At 43.6% G+C, this 15,800-nt stretch overlaps 1 protein-coding gene across 25 annotated transcripts in view; it reads right to left on the bottom strand.

Moving 5' to 3' along the window:
• The window catches only part of ZMYND8 (zinc finger MYND-type containing 8), a 154,662-nt gene extending 139,260 nt beyond the window's left edge, over positions 1 to 15,402 (bottom strand). For 10 of the 25 annotated variants that reach the window (XM_060184315.1, XM_060184318.1, XM_060184316.1 and 7 more), the window contains exon 1: positions 5,324 to 5,394. In XM_060184315.1, coding sequence (XP_060040298.1) covers positions 5,324 to 5,348 — 25 coding nt within the window. In that variant the 5' untranslated portion in view covers positions 5,349 to 5,394. Of the gene's footprint in view, positions 1 to 5,323; positions 5,395 to 9,207; positions 9,362 to 12,953; positions 13,498 to 13,674; positions 13,805 to 14,166; positions 14,401 to 15,061; positions 15,210 to 15,303 lie in introns of those variants that run through there. The other 15 variants (XM_060184319.1, XM_060184334.1, XM_060184339.1 and 12 more) reach the window with 8 other exon arrangements.
• Between the last annotated feature and the right edge of the window lie 398 nt (positions 15,403 to 15,800).

The following is a 15,800-nucleotide window of genomic DNA, read 5'->3' as shown; positions in this document are numbered from 1 at the left end:
CAATGTAGGAAAGCATCTAGTCAGTCATGCATAGGACCCAGGTTCAAGTCCCTGGTATACCATATGGGACTCTGGGGTAAGCTCCACTTCTGTGTTCCTGCAACTCTCCCTCTCTCTGTCCATGTCTATACGGAGAAAAAAAAATTAAGCCTAGAGTGCTGAAGTACCACCCAGAGGCCACACACAAAAGAAAATCTATGAGTCTAGAACTTCTTTGCTTTGTTTTGTTTTGTTTTGGGAGGTAGAGTGCTGGCATGGACCAAACCAAGTTCTCACAACATGTAAAGCAATGCTTGTATCAGTGAGTTACAGCTAGAGCAACTCAAAGTGAAAAAAGGTACACTCACATTCACCAATCAGTCAATGCCATGATTATGCCAAAGAGATACAGAAGGGGGCTAGGCAGTGGCACACCTGGTTGAGCACATACAGCTACCATGAATAAGGACTAGGGAGGGGCTCAAGTCTCCACTTCCCACCTACAGGAAGGAGGGAAGCTTCAGGAGCAGTGAAACAATGCTGCAGGTCTCTCTCTCTCCATATATATATATATCCCTCTCAATTTCTCTGCCCTATCAAATAAAGAGGGAACTACATAAAAGCCAACTAAAAGCATTCCCAATGGCCAAAAAGTATTACAATTTGAGCAAAATAGTAAGTAGCACTGGACTATAACCCAAAGTATAAAATAATCAAACCGTGGTCCAGGAGGTGGTACAATGATAAAGCTTTGGACTCTCAAGCATGAGGTCCCGAGTTCGATCCCCGGCAGCGCATGTGCCAAAGTGATGTCTGGTTCTTTCTCTCTCCTCCTATCTTTCTCATAAATAAATAAAATCTTAAAAAATAATAATAATAAACCCATGCTGATATAAATGAGGGAGGAGGAGCCAATTTCCAAAGAAACGAATTGCAAATCATTTATACAGTCATTCTGATTTCCAAGAGGAAGAGTATAATCACAAAACCTCAGCCAGGTAGCTATGGTCAAAGACAAAAATCACACTGCAGTGCATACCCCTGATAAACTCTGGTGCATATGCTACCTTGTGCCTTCCTCCCCAAAGCCACAATCCCAGCCTACCCCCATCCAATCAAGAGCAAGTATCCATGAATATGCCCTAGGGGCAACCTACAAAATATCTTAACTAGCACTCCTCAAAATGACCAAGATCAAGAAAAATGAGAACACTCTGAGAAACTAACATGACCACAAGAACCAAATGTAACGGGGACCCTGAAATGGAAAAAGAACCTTGGTGGAAAAGCTCAGGAAATCTTATTAGAGCATAGGATTCAGTTGGTAACAACATATCAGTATTGATTCACTAACTGTAACAAAATGTACCATGCTATAGTAGGATGTCAATATGAGAGAGAGAGTTTAATATAACAGAAGATGACAGAATGGCTCCCTAGAAATGGGTGGCTGCTGGAGGCCTCTCCAAGGCAATGACGTCTGAAATGAATGTGAGATGAGAAACAAGTGTTCCAGGCAAAAGGCACAGGGCATGCAGGGCCTCCGAGGAGAGAAGAAAAGAGGTCAGGTGGCACAGGAGAAACAGTAGCAGGTAAACAGACTGTCACAAAGGGAACTGAGATAGGTAGGTCACAGTGGCTTCAACCAAGAGCCTTAAGGACACTGGAAGGTCAGCGGAGGGAGTTAAACAAAAAAGACTGTTCTGATCTATCCTGGCTGGTACAGGGAAAACACTGAAAGGAGGCAGATGAGAGACAGGATAATGACGGCCCCAGAGCTTTCATACTCGGGGCAGCACAGGCTAAGGCAGATGCTACCCAGGGAAGATGAAAAAAGATGTCTCCAAAATCATCAAGAGAGTAGCCTTTTGATGCTAATCCCAGCTTTAACCCTATGGGATAGGTTTCCACAAAGTGGCTAAGAAACATTCAGGCCCAGGAAGGAAGGGGCCAGGTCCCCTCCCATTCTGCCTCTTACAACCTGTGAGACACCACCACTTGGGAGTCTCAGTTCCATATTGCTTGAAACAGAAACATCACCACCATCACCCTGAGCAAAAGCAGGATCTTCATAAATATAACAAAAAGTAAAGTATCATTTCTACAAGAGAAGCCCAAGTTGGCTAGGGAATGCATGCTTTGCATTTGTTAGGCCCTGGGGTTTGTTCCCCAGCGGGACAGAACTACGGGCAACTGAGCAGGGGTGGGTGGGTGTGTGTGTGTGTGTGTGTGTGTGTGTGTGTGTCACTCTTCAAATCTTTGATAAAATTGAATGACTGGCATGGGTAGAATGACAGAGAACCAGAACACGGTTCTAGCACATGCAGTGCTGGGCATGGAACTCGGAATCTTGAAATCCAACACTCTAGCCACTAACTACGCTACTTTCCTGGTAGCACAAAACAGACCTTTTTAAAAAGAGAGAAGCTTGAAGTGGAAAACACCTGGGTATATTCTCCAACAACCCATTTTACAATAAGAAAACCAAAGGCCAGGCAGTAGTGCAGCAGTTTAAAAGTACATGTTACCATGTACAAGGCTGTGGGTTCAAGGCCGGTCCTCACCTTCAAGGTGGAAGCTTCAGGAGTGATGAAGGCAGTACTACCTGTGCTGTCCTGCTCTTTCTCTCCCTCTCTAGCTCTCCCCTCCCCCTCTCAATTTCTCTCTATCCTATCACATAAAAAGAGAAAGGAAAAGAAAACCAAGCCAATCCGGAGACCAATCTGGCCCCGCCCCTGAACCCTGCCAGGCCAGCCCCCACTCTCCAAGTCACTGTCTTCACCCCCTGACCCCCACCACTGACCAAAACATCAAGCTTTCTTATTAAAAAAAAAAAAAAAAAAAAACCTCAACAGCTGTGTGTTGTTTCAGATGCCATTAAGGAGCTGCTTTGGCAGTCTGTAATAACCATCTCTCCAGCCCTTCCTGCCTCCCCATAGCACTGGGGTGGGGCCCTTGTAGCAGGAATAAAAATGCCTGGGCACAAGCATTAGAATTAGAAATTTACATCCCTCCCCTTTTTCTTCCTCCTAGAAAGTTGTTTTTAATCTTTCCTTTTAAGATTTATTTATGGGGGCCGAGCCGTAGTGCAGCAGGTTAAGTGCACATGACTCAAAACGCAAGGACCAATGTAAGGATGACGGTTTGAGGCCCAGGCTCTCCACCTGCAGGGGGGTCGCTTCACAATCGGTGAAGCAGGTCTGCAACAATGGCAGAAATAACAAACAATAATAACAACAACAATAATAAACAACAAGGGCAACAAAAGGGAAAAAATGGTCTCCAGGAGCAGTGGATTAGCGCAGGCACCAAGCCCCAGCGATATCCCTGGAAGCAAAAAAAAATTTTTTTACTTATAAGAGCAATATACTACAATACCTCTCAGCTTTGGCTTATAGTAGTGCTGAGATTGGATCTGGGAGCTCTGGGGCCTCACACATGCAAACCTGTGCTCTTAACGTGCTGAGCCAGCTCTCCAGCTAGAGATGAATATTTTCATAAGCCAACGATATTTTTAAAAAACTGCTCCAGTTGTTCAGCCATTTTTTTCCTCCAGAGTTATGTCAGACTCTGTGCCACACTTTTTCCACTTTGTTCTTTTATTTTTTATTTTTGTTTGTTTTTTTATTTTATTTATTTATCTATTTGCCTCCAGGGTTATTGCTGGGGCTCGGAATCCACTGCTCCTGGAGGCCATTTTTTCCCTTTTGTTACCCTGGTTGTTTTTATCGTTGTTGTGGTTATTATTATCATTGCTGTTGGTGTCGTTGTTGTTGGACAGTACAGAGAGAAATGGAGAGAGATGGAGAAGACAGAGAGGGGGAGAGAAAGACAGACACCTGCAGACCTGCTTCACCATCTGTGAAGAGACTCCCCTGCAGGTGGGGAGCCAGGGGCTCAAACCGGAATTCTTGCCGCTCCTTATGCTTTGCGCCACGTGCGCTTAAGCCGCTGCGCTACCACCCGACCCTGTTTTTATTTTTTTAACCAGTGTACTGCTCAGCTCTAGCTAATGGTGGTAGGGAGATCAAACCTGAGACCTGGAAACCTCAGGAATGAGAGTCTGTTTACCTAACTATTATGCTATTTATACTATTTCCCCCACCTTTCTTTGTTCTTTCTTTACTGATAAAGATGGACATAAATAGAGAGGGAGGGGGCTGGGCGGTGACACACCCCGGGTTAAGGACACATAGTATGAAGCACAAGGACCTGCTCAAGGATCCTGGTTTGAGCCCCCAGCTCCCCACCTGCAGGGAGGACCCTTCACAAGTGATGAAGCAGGTCTATAGGTGTCTATCTTTCTCTCCCCTCCTTCCCTATCTTCCCCTCCCCTGTCAATTTCTCTCTGTCCTATCCAGTAAAATGAAAATATATATATATATTAATCCCCCACACCACCATAAGCCAGAGCTGAACAGTGCTCTGGTTAAAAAAAATAAATAAAAAAAAATAAAAAAATAAAAAAAAAAAAAGAAAATATATATATATATATATCCTCCAGGAACTGGATTTATAGTGCAGGCACTGAATCCCAGCAATAACCCTGGAGGCAAAAAAAAAAAGAGAGAGAAAGGAAATAGAGGAGAGGGAAAGGCACCTGTAGCACTGTTCCACTGCTCATGAAGCTTTTGCCCAGGTCACTGAGCATGATCACACATGTGCCCTACAGGGTATGTCACCACACAAGCCCCCAGTAGCTCATTTCTTTAAAAAAAAAAAAAAGTGCTCCAAAGGTCAAAGTGTGTAACTGCTTCCATTTGAGAAGCCTCCTAAAAAATCATCCTCACACAAACAACCCCTCAGTTCAAAGACTGAGGTGTCAAATATTGGATTCAGAATAAATGTGCTCACTCTGACAAGCTAAACATTCTAATGCTAACATTGGTAACATTCCACAGAGCAGAGTTCTCACCACGACCACCATTTTCCAAGCAAGTGGACCAACTCTGCTTCACCTCTGCAATTCCAAAAAGGCCAGTGATTAAAATCAGAAATCCAGCAGCCTTGAAGACTCCTGGAGATGCTTTGAGAACATGCTTTATTTACACCGATTACTGAAAATCACTCTGCAGAGGATAAGCTATCCCCCCTCAGTCATGATAGACACAAGACGACTTACTGAGGGACAATCCCCGACAGGTTGGTACACCTACACAGACAGGCAGGGAAAGAAAATAACATTTCTCCATAAATTAGGTTCATCCATCAAAGGTTCTACAACTCAAAATCAGAGGAGTACTGCAACATCAGCTCATCTAGCCACACTTCACTGCGCTACAAGAAAAAGAAATTCCAGTTTCCTCCTCTGCTCTTGAATATATGAAACGGGATTTTTACTCACCTTTGGAGCGAGTAGAGATATCCATGCCCTCTCCCACCTCCTGTTCTGTTTTTATTTCCTCTTCAGCCAAGCTGAAACAGAGCAAATTATGTTCGCGTTTAGGTAGATTGAGAACTCACCCCCCCGGGGGGTGGGGAGGGCAGCTACTTAAAAAGTCTAACAGCAAACCCACCTTTAAGACAATCCCCCATCCCAATGCAGGGGGTGGGGTAGACTGGAGGACCACTTTTGATTTCAAGCAAAATGTTAAGACTCCGAAAGACAGGAGTTTTTAAAGACTAGGTTACTACTATTGTTGTTTTAAGTTAAATTACTATTAAAGTTGTCATGCTACTGGGGAATGTAAAGGGGGGGGCATTTATTGTAGACACACAATTACAATCTACCCCCCTCCCCCTTGAGCCAATGAAAATCTAGTGTCCAAGTAAACAAGTTTATCATTGTCAACACAGGGTTCAAGGCAATCAGGTTTGGATGGAGGTGATTCACAGGATACCTAGAGTTCTGGTCTCTGAATTCTACAGGCCAGACCTCCCAGCTAAAGGCAAGAGCACGAAAATATATATATAGGTTAAATTACAAAGTAGAAAAATATGACCCAGCTAGAAGCAAAAGACTTGCTCTCAAAACATTCAAACAACCACCTTATTATCTCAGAAATTGAGATTGGGGGTCTCCACACCCCCATCCTCTAAACTGTTTCCTCTCTGTAGCAGGCATGGCTTAGAGAAGGCATTCAGTACTTGTTTGAGCTGTGACTAATTATCCCCTACCACAAAAGTGGAATGAGGAAGGATTATTTAAAAGGTTGGCTGAGAGTTGGGGGTTGGGAAGGGGGGGGGATGAGGAAAGCAGGCCCTTCTCCTAAGAGCCACCAGCATCTCCTCTCCCTCTCTGCTGGAACTCAGCTTGAATAGAAGCTAGGACATTTCATATCTTACACACACACAAACTCACAACACCCATCCCCAGTCAAGCCAGTTAAGTTCTGCTTTATAGGTGCAAATTTCTTTTAAGTTGCTGGAACTCTCCAAGCACCCAGGCTGACAATAAAGGGATAAGAATCCGAGCAGTTACTCTAGAAGCAATTCCATTCAGCTGAGTGAGGTTCAATCAGAAGAAATGAGCACATCACCAACTGATACAATGGGAATTCTCCATTTCAAAGCCAGGCAGGAAGGAAGCTGGCAAGAGAAGTATCACACTGTCTCTTCTGTGTTTCATGCACTAGGGCGGTGACAAGACAAAAGCTGAGTCCAAAATGGCCTGGAACCTCAGGGTTAAGATGGAGTCGTTTTAGGAAAGAGTTCCTTATTTGTTGGTTCAAGAGGATTCAGGATGTGAGCTACATAATTCATAGTTCTACATAAATAGAAAGGAAAAGATTACACCTCAGAATGAAATTATAAGAACCTGGAGACCTCAAACTTAACTGGTCCCAACAGGAAGAACATAGATAGGTTTTAAATCAGAATATTAACACTTCAAGCCCCCTAACTGAACCTCATTAACATTTTCATTTACAATACTTATCTACAGAGAAAGCCTGTGACTCAAACCACCAAAGAAACAACAGGCGTGTCAGTTTTCATCAAAAGAAAGCATCCTGTTAAGTTTAAACACTTCAATAAAAAGCAATTAAAAAAAAAAGCACAATGATGACTTAAGTCATTTTAACACTAGTACTTTTTACTCCAACTTAAGAAGCAAATAGTCTCAATTCAGAAATACACTCAGTCTGCAGTGCAACACACACAGGCTGGCAGAATGGAGACTGACCATTTCTGACTGGGGTAATGGGGGGGGATTAACAAAAAGCTCCCATGGAGGCCTAAGAAGTAAGTAGAGTAGTGAACTTCAAACACAAAAAAAAATAACAACCTTAATCTTTCTAGCAACTAGAATTGTTTCCTTCTCTAGCATGAAACATATGAAATCTTAAACTTCTTGAAACCGATCCCACTTTCTGAGTGATGGAGAAAACACTAATCTGGACTCCAACCAAAATGTATGTGTTGAAAAGAAACAATTAAACATAACAGAGGCCCCCCCAAAAAAAAACCCACTTGAAGGATTTCTGCATTCAGGAAAACATTCAAAGGTATATTGATCAGGAAGGAAGACTGCATTCAGTAGAACAATTATTTGGCTTGGAACAGCCTAGAGGAGCTAAATACTCCAGGCGGGAATGCTGCTGAGAGGCTGAAAAAAATGCAAACTAGTTATGTGTGGCTATTTGCTGCTAAGTTTAGGATAATCAATTCTAAAACATAAAAGGGGTAGAGAGGAGTTAAGCTGTTTTATCTCTACAAGTATTTCAAGTGGGCACCATAATCACAAAAGTTTAGCAATAGCACCAATAGCTTTAGTCAAGAATTTCCAACACAATTTCAGAAGATCATCTTTGCACAACTATAAACCAACCTTTCAAAGGGAACCCTGTGAACACACATGCACAAACACACACAATAAACTTGTATCTGACTAAAGGAAATCGCAGTGTCTATGCACTAAAAAGGAAAAAAATCATTTACAAAAGTGAAGACCAGAATGCAAAATTAGTCATTTTGAATAGCCACATCTAAAGGGACTTCCTTTTTTCTATACCACTGATCTCAGGTGTTCCCCCCACCTTGACTTAGTGTTAAGCACTAGTATGTTAACAGGCTAGAAATAATGAATATTACATTCAAAGTAATGGTAAGAAGACATTTGTACCTGTCTGCATGCCCCACAGATCTTGGTCAATTTATGTTAACTAGTCAGTCATTTGGAGGAAGACAGTCAAATAACAGTAATTGTTAAAAAGAAAAGGCAGCTGCATCTGGAGAAAAGACTTTGAACTCTAGTCATTAACACATTAAAGTCGTAGAAAACACATGGCATCTTCCTTTCCTTCTCTGTTAGCATCCAGAAACCCTGGGATTATTTAAATCAAAAACAATAGAACAACAAGCCCTTGTTTCAAACTGACATTACTTTTTCAGGTCCACTGGAAAGGATGAGGGAGGGGGGAGCATTAAATAAAAAAAGTAAAAAAATAACTGAAAAGCAAACAACAGGCTAACATCCCAACAAGGAAGAAAGAAAAAAAAACTCACCAGTTGTATATACTGTATGATACTACCACCTCTAGCATTCAATTTTCCCAATGCCCTTTGCCTCAGGATTTCATAAATAATATACATTTCAGGCAATGAAAGAACAGCCCTTCTGCAAAATACAACCAACACCATCCCAACCCAGAAATAATAAAAAGATTTCTCCCCCAATGCCTCAACAAAAAAGAAAGCCTATGCTTACTTCTTAACCTGCATGCACTTGAAAAGGAGCAATTAAAAGTTGCAGATGAACTGCTGCACCTTCCACGATGTTTTAACCCTCTTGATTATTAATTCTGAGGACACAAGGCTGGTCCGTAATTCCCAGGAATCCCATCCCCTCAACCCTTCCAAAGGGAAAGAGAAAACATCTAGTTTTGACAGGAAAATGCCTGGACACACAATATCCAGGTTTTTCTTTTCCCCAAGTGCCCCTACTAGTATTTGACTTTTAATCAAGACTATCCAAGTCATCCAGAATATATAACCAGCATGCATAAGACTGGTTCTACAGCTGAGATCATCACAGCAATTCAGAATCATGCATCGTTTGAAAGGACTTTTCCTTCAGCTTCTTATTTTCATTCTAAATACCAAACTGGCCCAGGCTTTAAGAAACATTTAATCCCCACAATACAGTATCTTACTCTTCTAGATCACAAAATAGTGTTCATCAAAAATGTTAAATCATGCTTCCCTAAATCTGCAATTAATTTTTTTTCTTAAATATTGGGGGTGGGGGGAAGGGAATGGTTAGCAGAGCAGCTTTATATAAGCACTCACCTAAAACAGGCAGAGTCATCGGTAGCTAAGCTATTTATGCAGGATTCTTAAAATGGCGTCTGGCAACACTGCCTCATTCCTGTATTGAAGCTAAAATGGTAGCAGTTTGTTCAATAGCTGGAGTTCTGGTTTAAGCAGCCCTGCTAGTTTCAAAGCCACCTTACTAAATATCAGGACTAGGAAAAGCTCAACCGAAGGACACCAACAACCCAACATTTGGGAGCTTTAAAAAAATCTGCAATGACAGGGGGAGTTTGTGAAGTCACAGGTTCCTAAGGAAAACCCTTCCCTCCCTTTTAGATCCTAAGCCTTTACCATGAGGCTAAGATGGGGCCTCCCAGCCCTCAAATCAGGTGGATGGAAGGTTAAGTATTCTGAAGCCCTGTGGCATAAACTGCATTCAGACAGACAGGTGTCTGTGCAAAACACAAAAATGCTAAAAGAGCAGAACATGGAAGAGGGGGGAGGGAACACAGTCGTCCCCCCCCCTCTTCCTTAGAGTATTAGAAAGCTTTTACACCCATCCCCAAAAGGGGTTAGGTAAAATGAAAATGTATCAAGGACAGCAGGCATCTGAACAGCACAGCTCAAGGGCTGTGCCCTAGTCTAAGGCCAAGGAAAAGAAAAAGGCTGTTCATAAGGCTAAAAATGGCCACCAAATACTCAGCCAGCCCTAAGACTGGTAAACATCAAGAAATGACAATCCCAGCCTACAGAGAAACAACAGTCAAACATTCCCTTAGCCAATGCACAAGATACTCACAAATTGGATTTTTGTCCACCCCCCCACTGAAAATTAACAATGGGCTTTGCAAAACCAGCTAGCAGAGGCCGACCTCACAGCCTCATAGTGGCTAATGTAATTTACTGTTCCAGGTCTAAGCATTGGCCTCAGAATTCTCCTGGTGCAGTGAGTGGGGCGTTTCAAGGTGACTGCTTTTCCGCTCCAGGAGAGGAGGGCACGGTGCCCAAGGCTGTGCCAGGGCGAGGACGGGCAGCTGGCTTCTCGCCGGCCAGTAGGTAATCTTTGATGAGGAGGGACAGGCTGGCAGCCTCCCTCGCTGCAGTGCTGAAATGGCTCCCGCCTGCTTGTTTATCTGAAAGGAGAGTAGGGGGAAGGGCAGCCATGGCCCTAGCAACCTGAAGCCCAGGGTGAATTCTTGTTTTTGTCTTTCAGAGCAAGGGAAGAGCTTGCATCAAACATGCATCTCTACTGTATGTCTGCTGTGGGTTGGCCAAGGTTCTTTTGCAAGTATCTATCTTTTTCAGGGTCAACCAGAGGCAAAGTCAGCCAGATCTAGGACTTCTGGGCCGACAGATGTTTGTTGCTTCTACCACAGGAGCGAGAAGAGGGAAGAAGGCAAAAGAGACAAAGAGATCATACTTTTGAAGTGGTTGGACTTTTGAGAAACCTACCTTTGCCTTCAGTTTGGCTGGCTTACTGTCACCCAGCTTTTGCAGAGTAACTCAGCGCTCCCTCTCCTACCCACCCACCACCCCACCCTCACTTAAAGACTTGAAGCAATTTCTCCGCTGTTCTCCTAGGGAAAGAAAGGGGGGAATGCTTTCTTTAAAAAGAAAGGGGGTTATAAGAAAGAAAAGGGGAGGAAAACTATTGTTTTCATCCCTAATTTATAATCCATTGTTTCTTTCTTTCTGACTCAAATCTTTTGAGTTGTTAATTATAAAAGTAACTGGACTCAGCTCCAACAGGCTGTATTCCTGCACAGCAGTTACAAAAACTCTGTAGAAAGTTTACTGAATGATTATATATAATTAATTCCCAGTTACAGGCAGAACACTGACCATTTTCTGGAGCTAATAAAAGCAGTGACTCCCCCTCCCCCACATGAATACCACTTAATTTCCCAAAGCAGAAAGTGAATCCATCCTGAAGGGTCTTGAAGGGAGAGAGCAAAATCAAAAGCTCCAGTGCCTCTATGTTTGTTCCTTGCAGTTGTGCATCCTCTTTGGGGACTGAGGAGGCAGAAGGAAAAAAGAAAACAGCCCAATGTTCTGTTCCTCCCTCAGCAATTTACAAATGTGGCTGAGTACATTCTACTTTGATGTAAAAATGAAAAGGAGAGAGGGGCAAGTGTCTTAGGAATGGAATACAAGCAACTTGTCTGCTTGGCCCCATCTGGTTTGTTGTTGGGGGTTTTGTTGTTGTTGTTTGTTTTCTAAAAACTGAAAGGTACAAAGATGGTAGAAATTTCTAGAAGGCCTACTCTCAGTCTGGACACTATAATTGTCCATCAGTAGCCTTTCCTCTAAGTCTATTGGTTCAAAACCTGGAGAGAGGAAGCTTATTGGGTTGCTATGTGAGCAGCACTGCTGACCCTACCTAGTGCTGCTGCAATGCAGGCATTTTTCCCCCATCCCCCACTTTTTTTTTTTTTTTGGCCCCTTAGTGAAACTGGAAAATAAGACTACTTTGAAACAATTAACTTTTTATAGACTCATACTTGGTAGTACCAGGGGCAAGTGGCTACCTTGGTTCAAGGCTGGGAACTTGCTGGGCTGCATATCTGAAAACATCTTGGCTTTGCAAACCTGTGGGAGCCATTTTAATGCAAGCTTTCAAAAGACAAATGCCTTGCCCTTAGGTTTCCTTCCAGCCCAACAAACACACCATTATGCAAACATTGGAGGCACCAAACCAGGAGTCTTGTGATTAGATACTGCTTCTAGGGAGGCCACAAGAACCTCAATATGTAATTTCCATCTACAGACAGAAGACAGGAACAAAGAAAATAGCTAAGTATCTGAACTTAACTTGTGTGGGGTAGGTAGCAACACTATAAAGCTTTAAATATTTCAGATTAACTGCCTGCACTCCTACTGTAAGTAGCTGACCTGTCTTACACTTTTCTCAACTTAGAATTTGGTACACTTCTCCTTACTAAATGAACCTTTTTCCAACTGATGCAAAAGGTGGATTAGCTGGACACTAAAATTAAAAAAAAAAAAAAAAGATTATTGACTCCATAAAGTTGGCGTAACACAGCAGCAACTGAATGAATGTTTTCCAGCATTTGCAGTCATGCTGGATTGATTGGTCTCCAAGCCGAAAACTTATGCAGTGAACATCCAGGGGAAATTCTGAAGGTAATACTAAGCAAGAGTCTATAGCAGAAGAGGTCAAGGGATAAGTGAAAAAGTGAGAAATAAGTTGTAAGTAAAGGTAAGCGAGCATACAGATGTGTGGGTCAGGTTTGGAAAAATGCCACATCTGTTGTTCTGTAAATCCTGAACCAAACCACACTGGGTGGTAGATGAGATTTTTGCACTACAGGTGAAGTATCCTAAAACATTAAGTATTGACATACACACACAACCACTACCAGCTCCTGCCTCACCAACAGTAAAGGCTGTGACTCTCAGAACAAGCACTTGAGTTACATTTCACAAACATCACCTTCCCAGAGTTCTAATTTACAAACAAACCTATTGAAATTAAAGGTCTTGAGTCAAGTCACTCTAAACTGAACATTTTTCTTCTCTGGCTGAGGGTAAACAGGAAGTGTAATCTTCCATCCTAGCTGCAGGTTATCAGGAAAAACAGTGGATTCAAACAGTCACCTAAAAATCAAGACACTATTTAAAAGCCCTTATTTGGTTCCTGCTAATGCAAAAACACCCCACTACTTTATAGGCAAGACCCTACCCCCATTACAAACAGACCCCAAATGTTTGCCAAACTCTTTTAAAACATGGTCACAGAAGAAATGGATTGGTTTACTTACCCAACAAATGTTCAAGCAACCGTCTCATTTTTCCACAGTTAAGAGAGAACAGGCTGGCAGAATTGGGACTTGATCAAAAAGGAAATTCTTTTAAACAATTACATGGGATTATTAAATACACACATACACACAGCAACAACACAACCCAACAACTGAATATGGAATGCTGTCATGAGCCACAGACATGATTTTTATTTCCTCTGCACTCTATCACATAGGAGGGCAGAGGATGATACAATGTTTAAAGGGGGGGAGGAGGAAGGAAACTAAAAACAAGGATAAAAGGTACATTAGTTCATTGAAATCATGCAAGAGTAAAAAGCTAGATTCAGAGTCCTCACAGATTGATTGCAGGATGTTGTCTAACAGCTCTCCCCCACATACACACACCCCCAGTCCCCCATCCCTACTCCCAAAAACTTATTCCAAAGCCTAGAAAACACTTTCAGAAACATTTGCTGGCTGTAGGCTGGCTTGCAGAACACTCTGTATCAACAGAAGTCAGGGGGAAAGGCTGAACAATGTAGTTTCAAGTGAAGAAACCCTGTAGGGAGAGAAAAGACCATGTAGAGATACCACCACCCACCTAGGCCCCAGCAGCTTAGGAGCTCTCAGACCTAGCACTGCTCTGCTGAGGGCTTGATTCTTTTTAAAACACACGTCCTTTCTTGTCAGAACTTAGTCCAGCCTTCCCAGAACCTCTTTGGAGAGGTAAACTTGCCTGCTTTGCTGTCTGCCATGAGCTCTCCTTGGAGAGGACCCTGCTTGCTCACCTTCCATTTTCTTCCCCAGCAGGCATGTGACACAGGAGAAGACAATAGTGCAGGGGGTGGGGGTGGGGGGAGAAACTGCTTAGAGAGAGAGAGAAAGGAGAGGGGGAAAAAAGAAGCTTCTTTTTTGTCACACCAGGATCAAGCTTCAAACTATTCCAGAAACATCATGTCCTGGTGGAAGAAAAAAAGGTGTTCCAGGCCCTTGCCAGTTTTGCAAAATCGAGCTATGGCTAATGGCTACTTAGCCATGTGACCCAAGAAAGCAAAAAAAAAAAAAAAAAAAGATTTTTTTTTTCTTCTCTCTAAACAGTTCCAAGTTAACCTAAGTGCTGTGGGGGTGAGTGTGGCACGGCCAGCCACAGAGAAAATCACACTGCTCGCCCACAATTCGGATGTCTCAGAGGGAGGGGGAGAAAAGATGGTTAAAAAGTCGAGCTTACCTCTGTGGATGCATTGTTAACACTGTGTAATGTCAATACTTATAAAACATGGAGGACAGGCTCCTAGTTCTCACAGAAAAAGGGTTTGGCACTTCGGCTTGATGATCTGGCCGCCTAATAAGAGCTCATCCCTGATTGGCTGTCCCGGCAAATCCGAGTGTAAAGCCGCCCGGGATTGGCTGAAACACTTCCTGAGCGATTATCTTTGTGAGGCTCTGGTGAGCAAGAGCCATCCTGTGCATAGAAAAAGACAGGCTAAGCTAGGCCTTTTGCAGCAAGAAAAACTTAGGAAAGGAGGCCCCAGACGCACTTTTCTCACACCCTGGATAGACTTCCCAGCACGGACAAACCAGTGCAGCCAGACTGGCTTGTTCCCACAGAGCCTAAGGCCCGGATGTCACTGGGAACAGAGATTTTGGAGTGAGTTGCTAGGGCTCACCCTCCTCTGCCCCCACAGAAGCGGCCTTTTGCTAGCAGGAAGGCAGAGCGTTTCCTACAACAGTTCAGCACCATGGTTCTTTCCCGGGGGAGGGTGGTGCTCAGGAGAGGGAGCCCCAGGAAAACAGCCAGAGGGGCAAAGAAAAGGGGCTTGAGGCAGGCCTCTAGGGAGCTGATTAAAACAAGACAGGCAAGTACCCAAGAAATAGCTAAAAAGCAGCAGTGACTTATCAGGCAAGAGAGGATTCTGAGCTGCTGTGGGGAGGAGGGATCAGAGTGGTCAAGTTTGCATAGTCATTGTCCAAATGCCTCCTGGAAATACAGGCCAGAGAGCCATTTACCCGATCAGGATTCTAACATCTCACATCCACCCACCCCCACCAGACTCAAAGAAAAAACAAAATGGGTTCCTGCCTCCCTGCCAGGATGCCAAGAGCCCCCCATCCTCCGTCCTTACCCTAAGAAAAGCCAAATGCGCTCCTAAGCAGGCCACATGCCTAGATCTACAAACTTCCCTTCCTCTCCCAACACCCTCCCCCACGGCTGAGGCCTGCTAAACCTGTCAGTTAAACAAAAATCTGACTTCCGTATTAGTCTGCGATGCCTTCAGCTTCCTGCCTGTTAACCCTCTCTCAGACTCTGGGCCTGGCTGGGAAAATCTAGGCCCCACAATCCCAGAAAAGGCCTGTGGAAAAATACCAGCTGCAGTTCCCCCGGCAGATGCAGAAAGAGAGTGAGCCGCTGTCTCTCGCCTTTGCTTCCCAAGGAGGCGTGTACCTTCTGAATCCAGGGCACAGGCAGTGCCTCTCGTCTGAGAAGCCATTTAAATCCAGAGGGAGAAAGAAAGATGTCAAACTCAGTGCGGGAACAAGAACCCCCATTATTAGTCAGGCCTACACCCACTGTTCAGCCCTTCCTGTCACAATCCTCCCTGTATAGTATGTATGTATGTACTTGGAGAACTGGCCCCTTGGTGGACAGACAAATCCCTTGAGCTTTATAAGGATTCTTGCTTAAATGTATTTCCACAGAGAGCAGCTTCTTTGCGTCCCTTAGGGCAGATGGAACAGCTATTTCACACACAGCTCTACACTTGGCAGACCCCCACCCCCATCTCTGGCACTACTCCCCAGTAAAATATTAACTAGTTTTTCAGAGCTACTTATAATTCCACCCATTTCAATAGTATTAGGAGG

The sequence above is a fragment of the Erinaceus europaeus genome, unplaced genomic scaffold, assembly GCF_950295315.1.
Source record: "Erinaceus europaeus unplaced genomic scaffold, mEriEur2.1 scaffold_241, whole genome shotgun sequence".
Taxonomy (NCBI): domain Eukaryota; kingdom Metazoa; phylum Chordata; class Mammalia; order Eulipotyphla; family Erinaceidae; genus Erinaceus; species Erinaceus europaeus.
The sequence above is the reverse complement of the archived record's forward strand: the minus strand, read 5'-3'. Positions and strand labels throughout refer to the sequence as shown.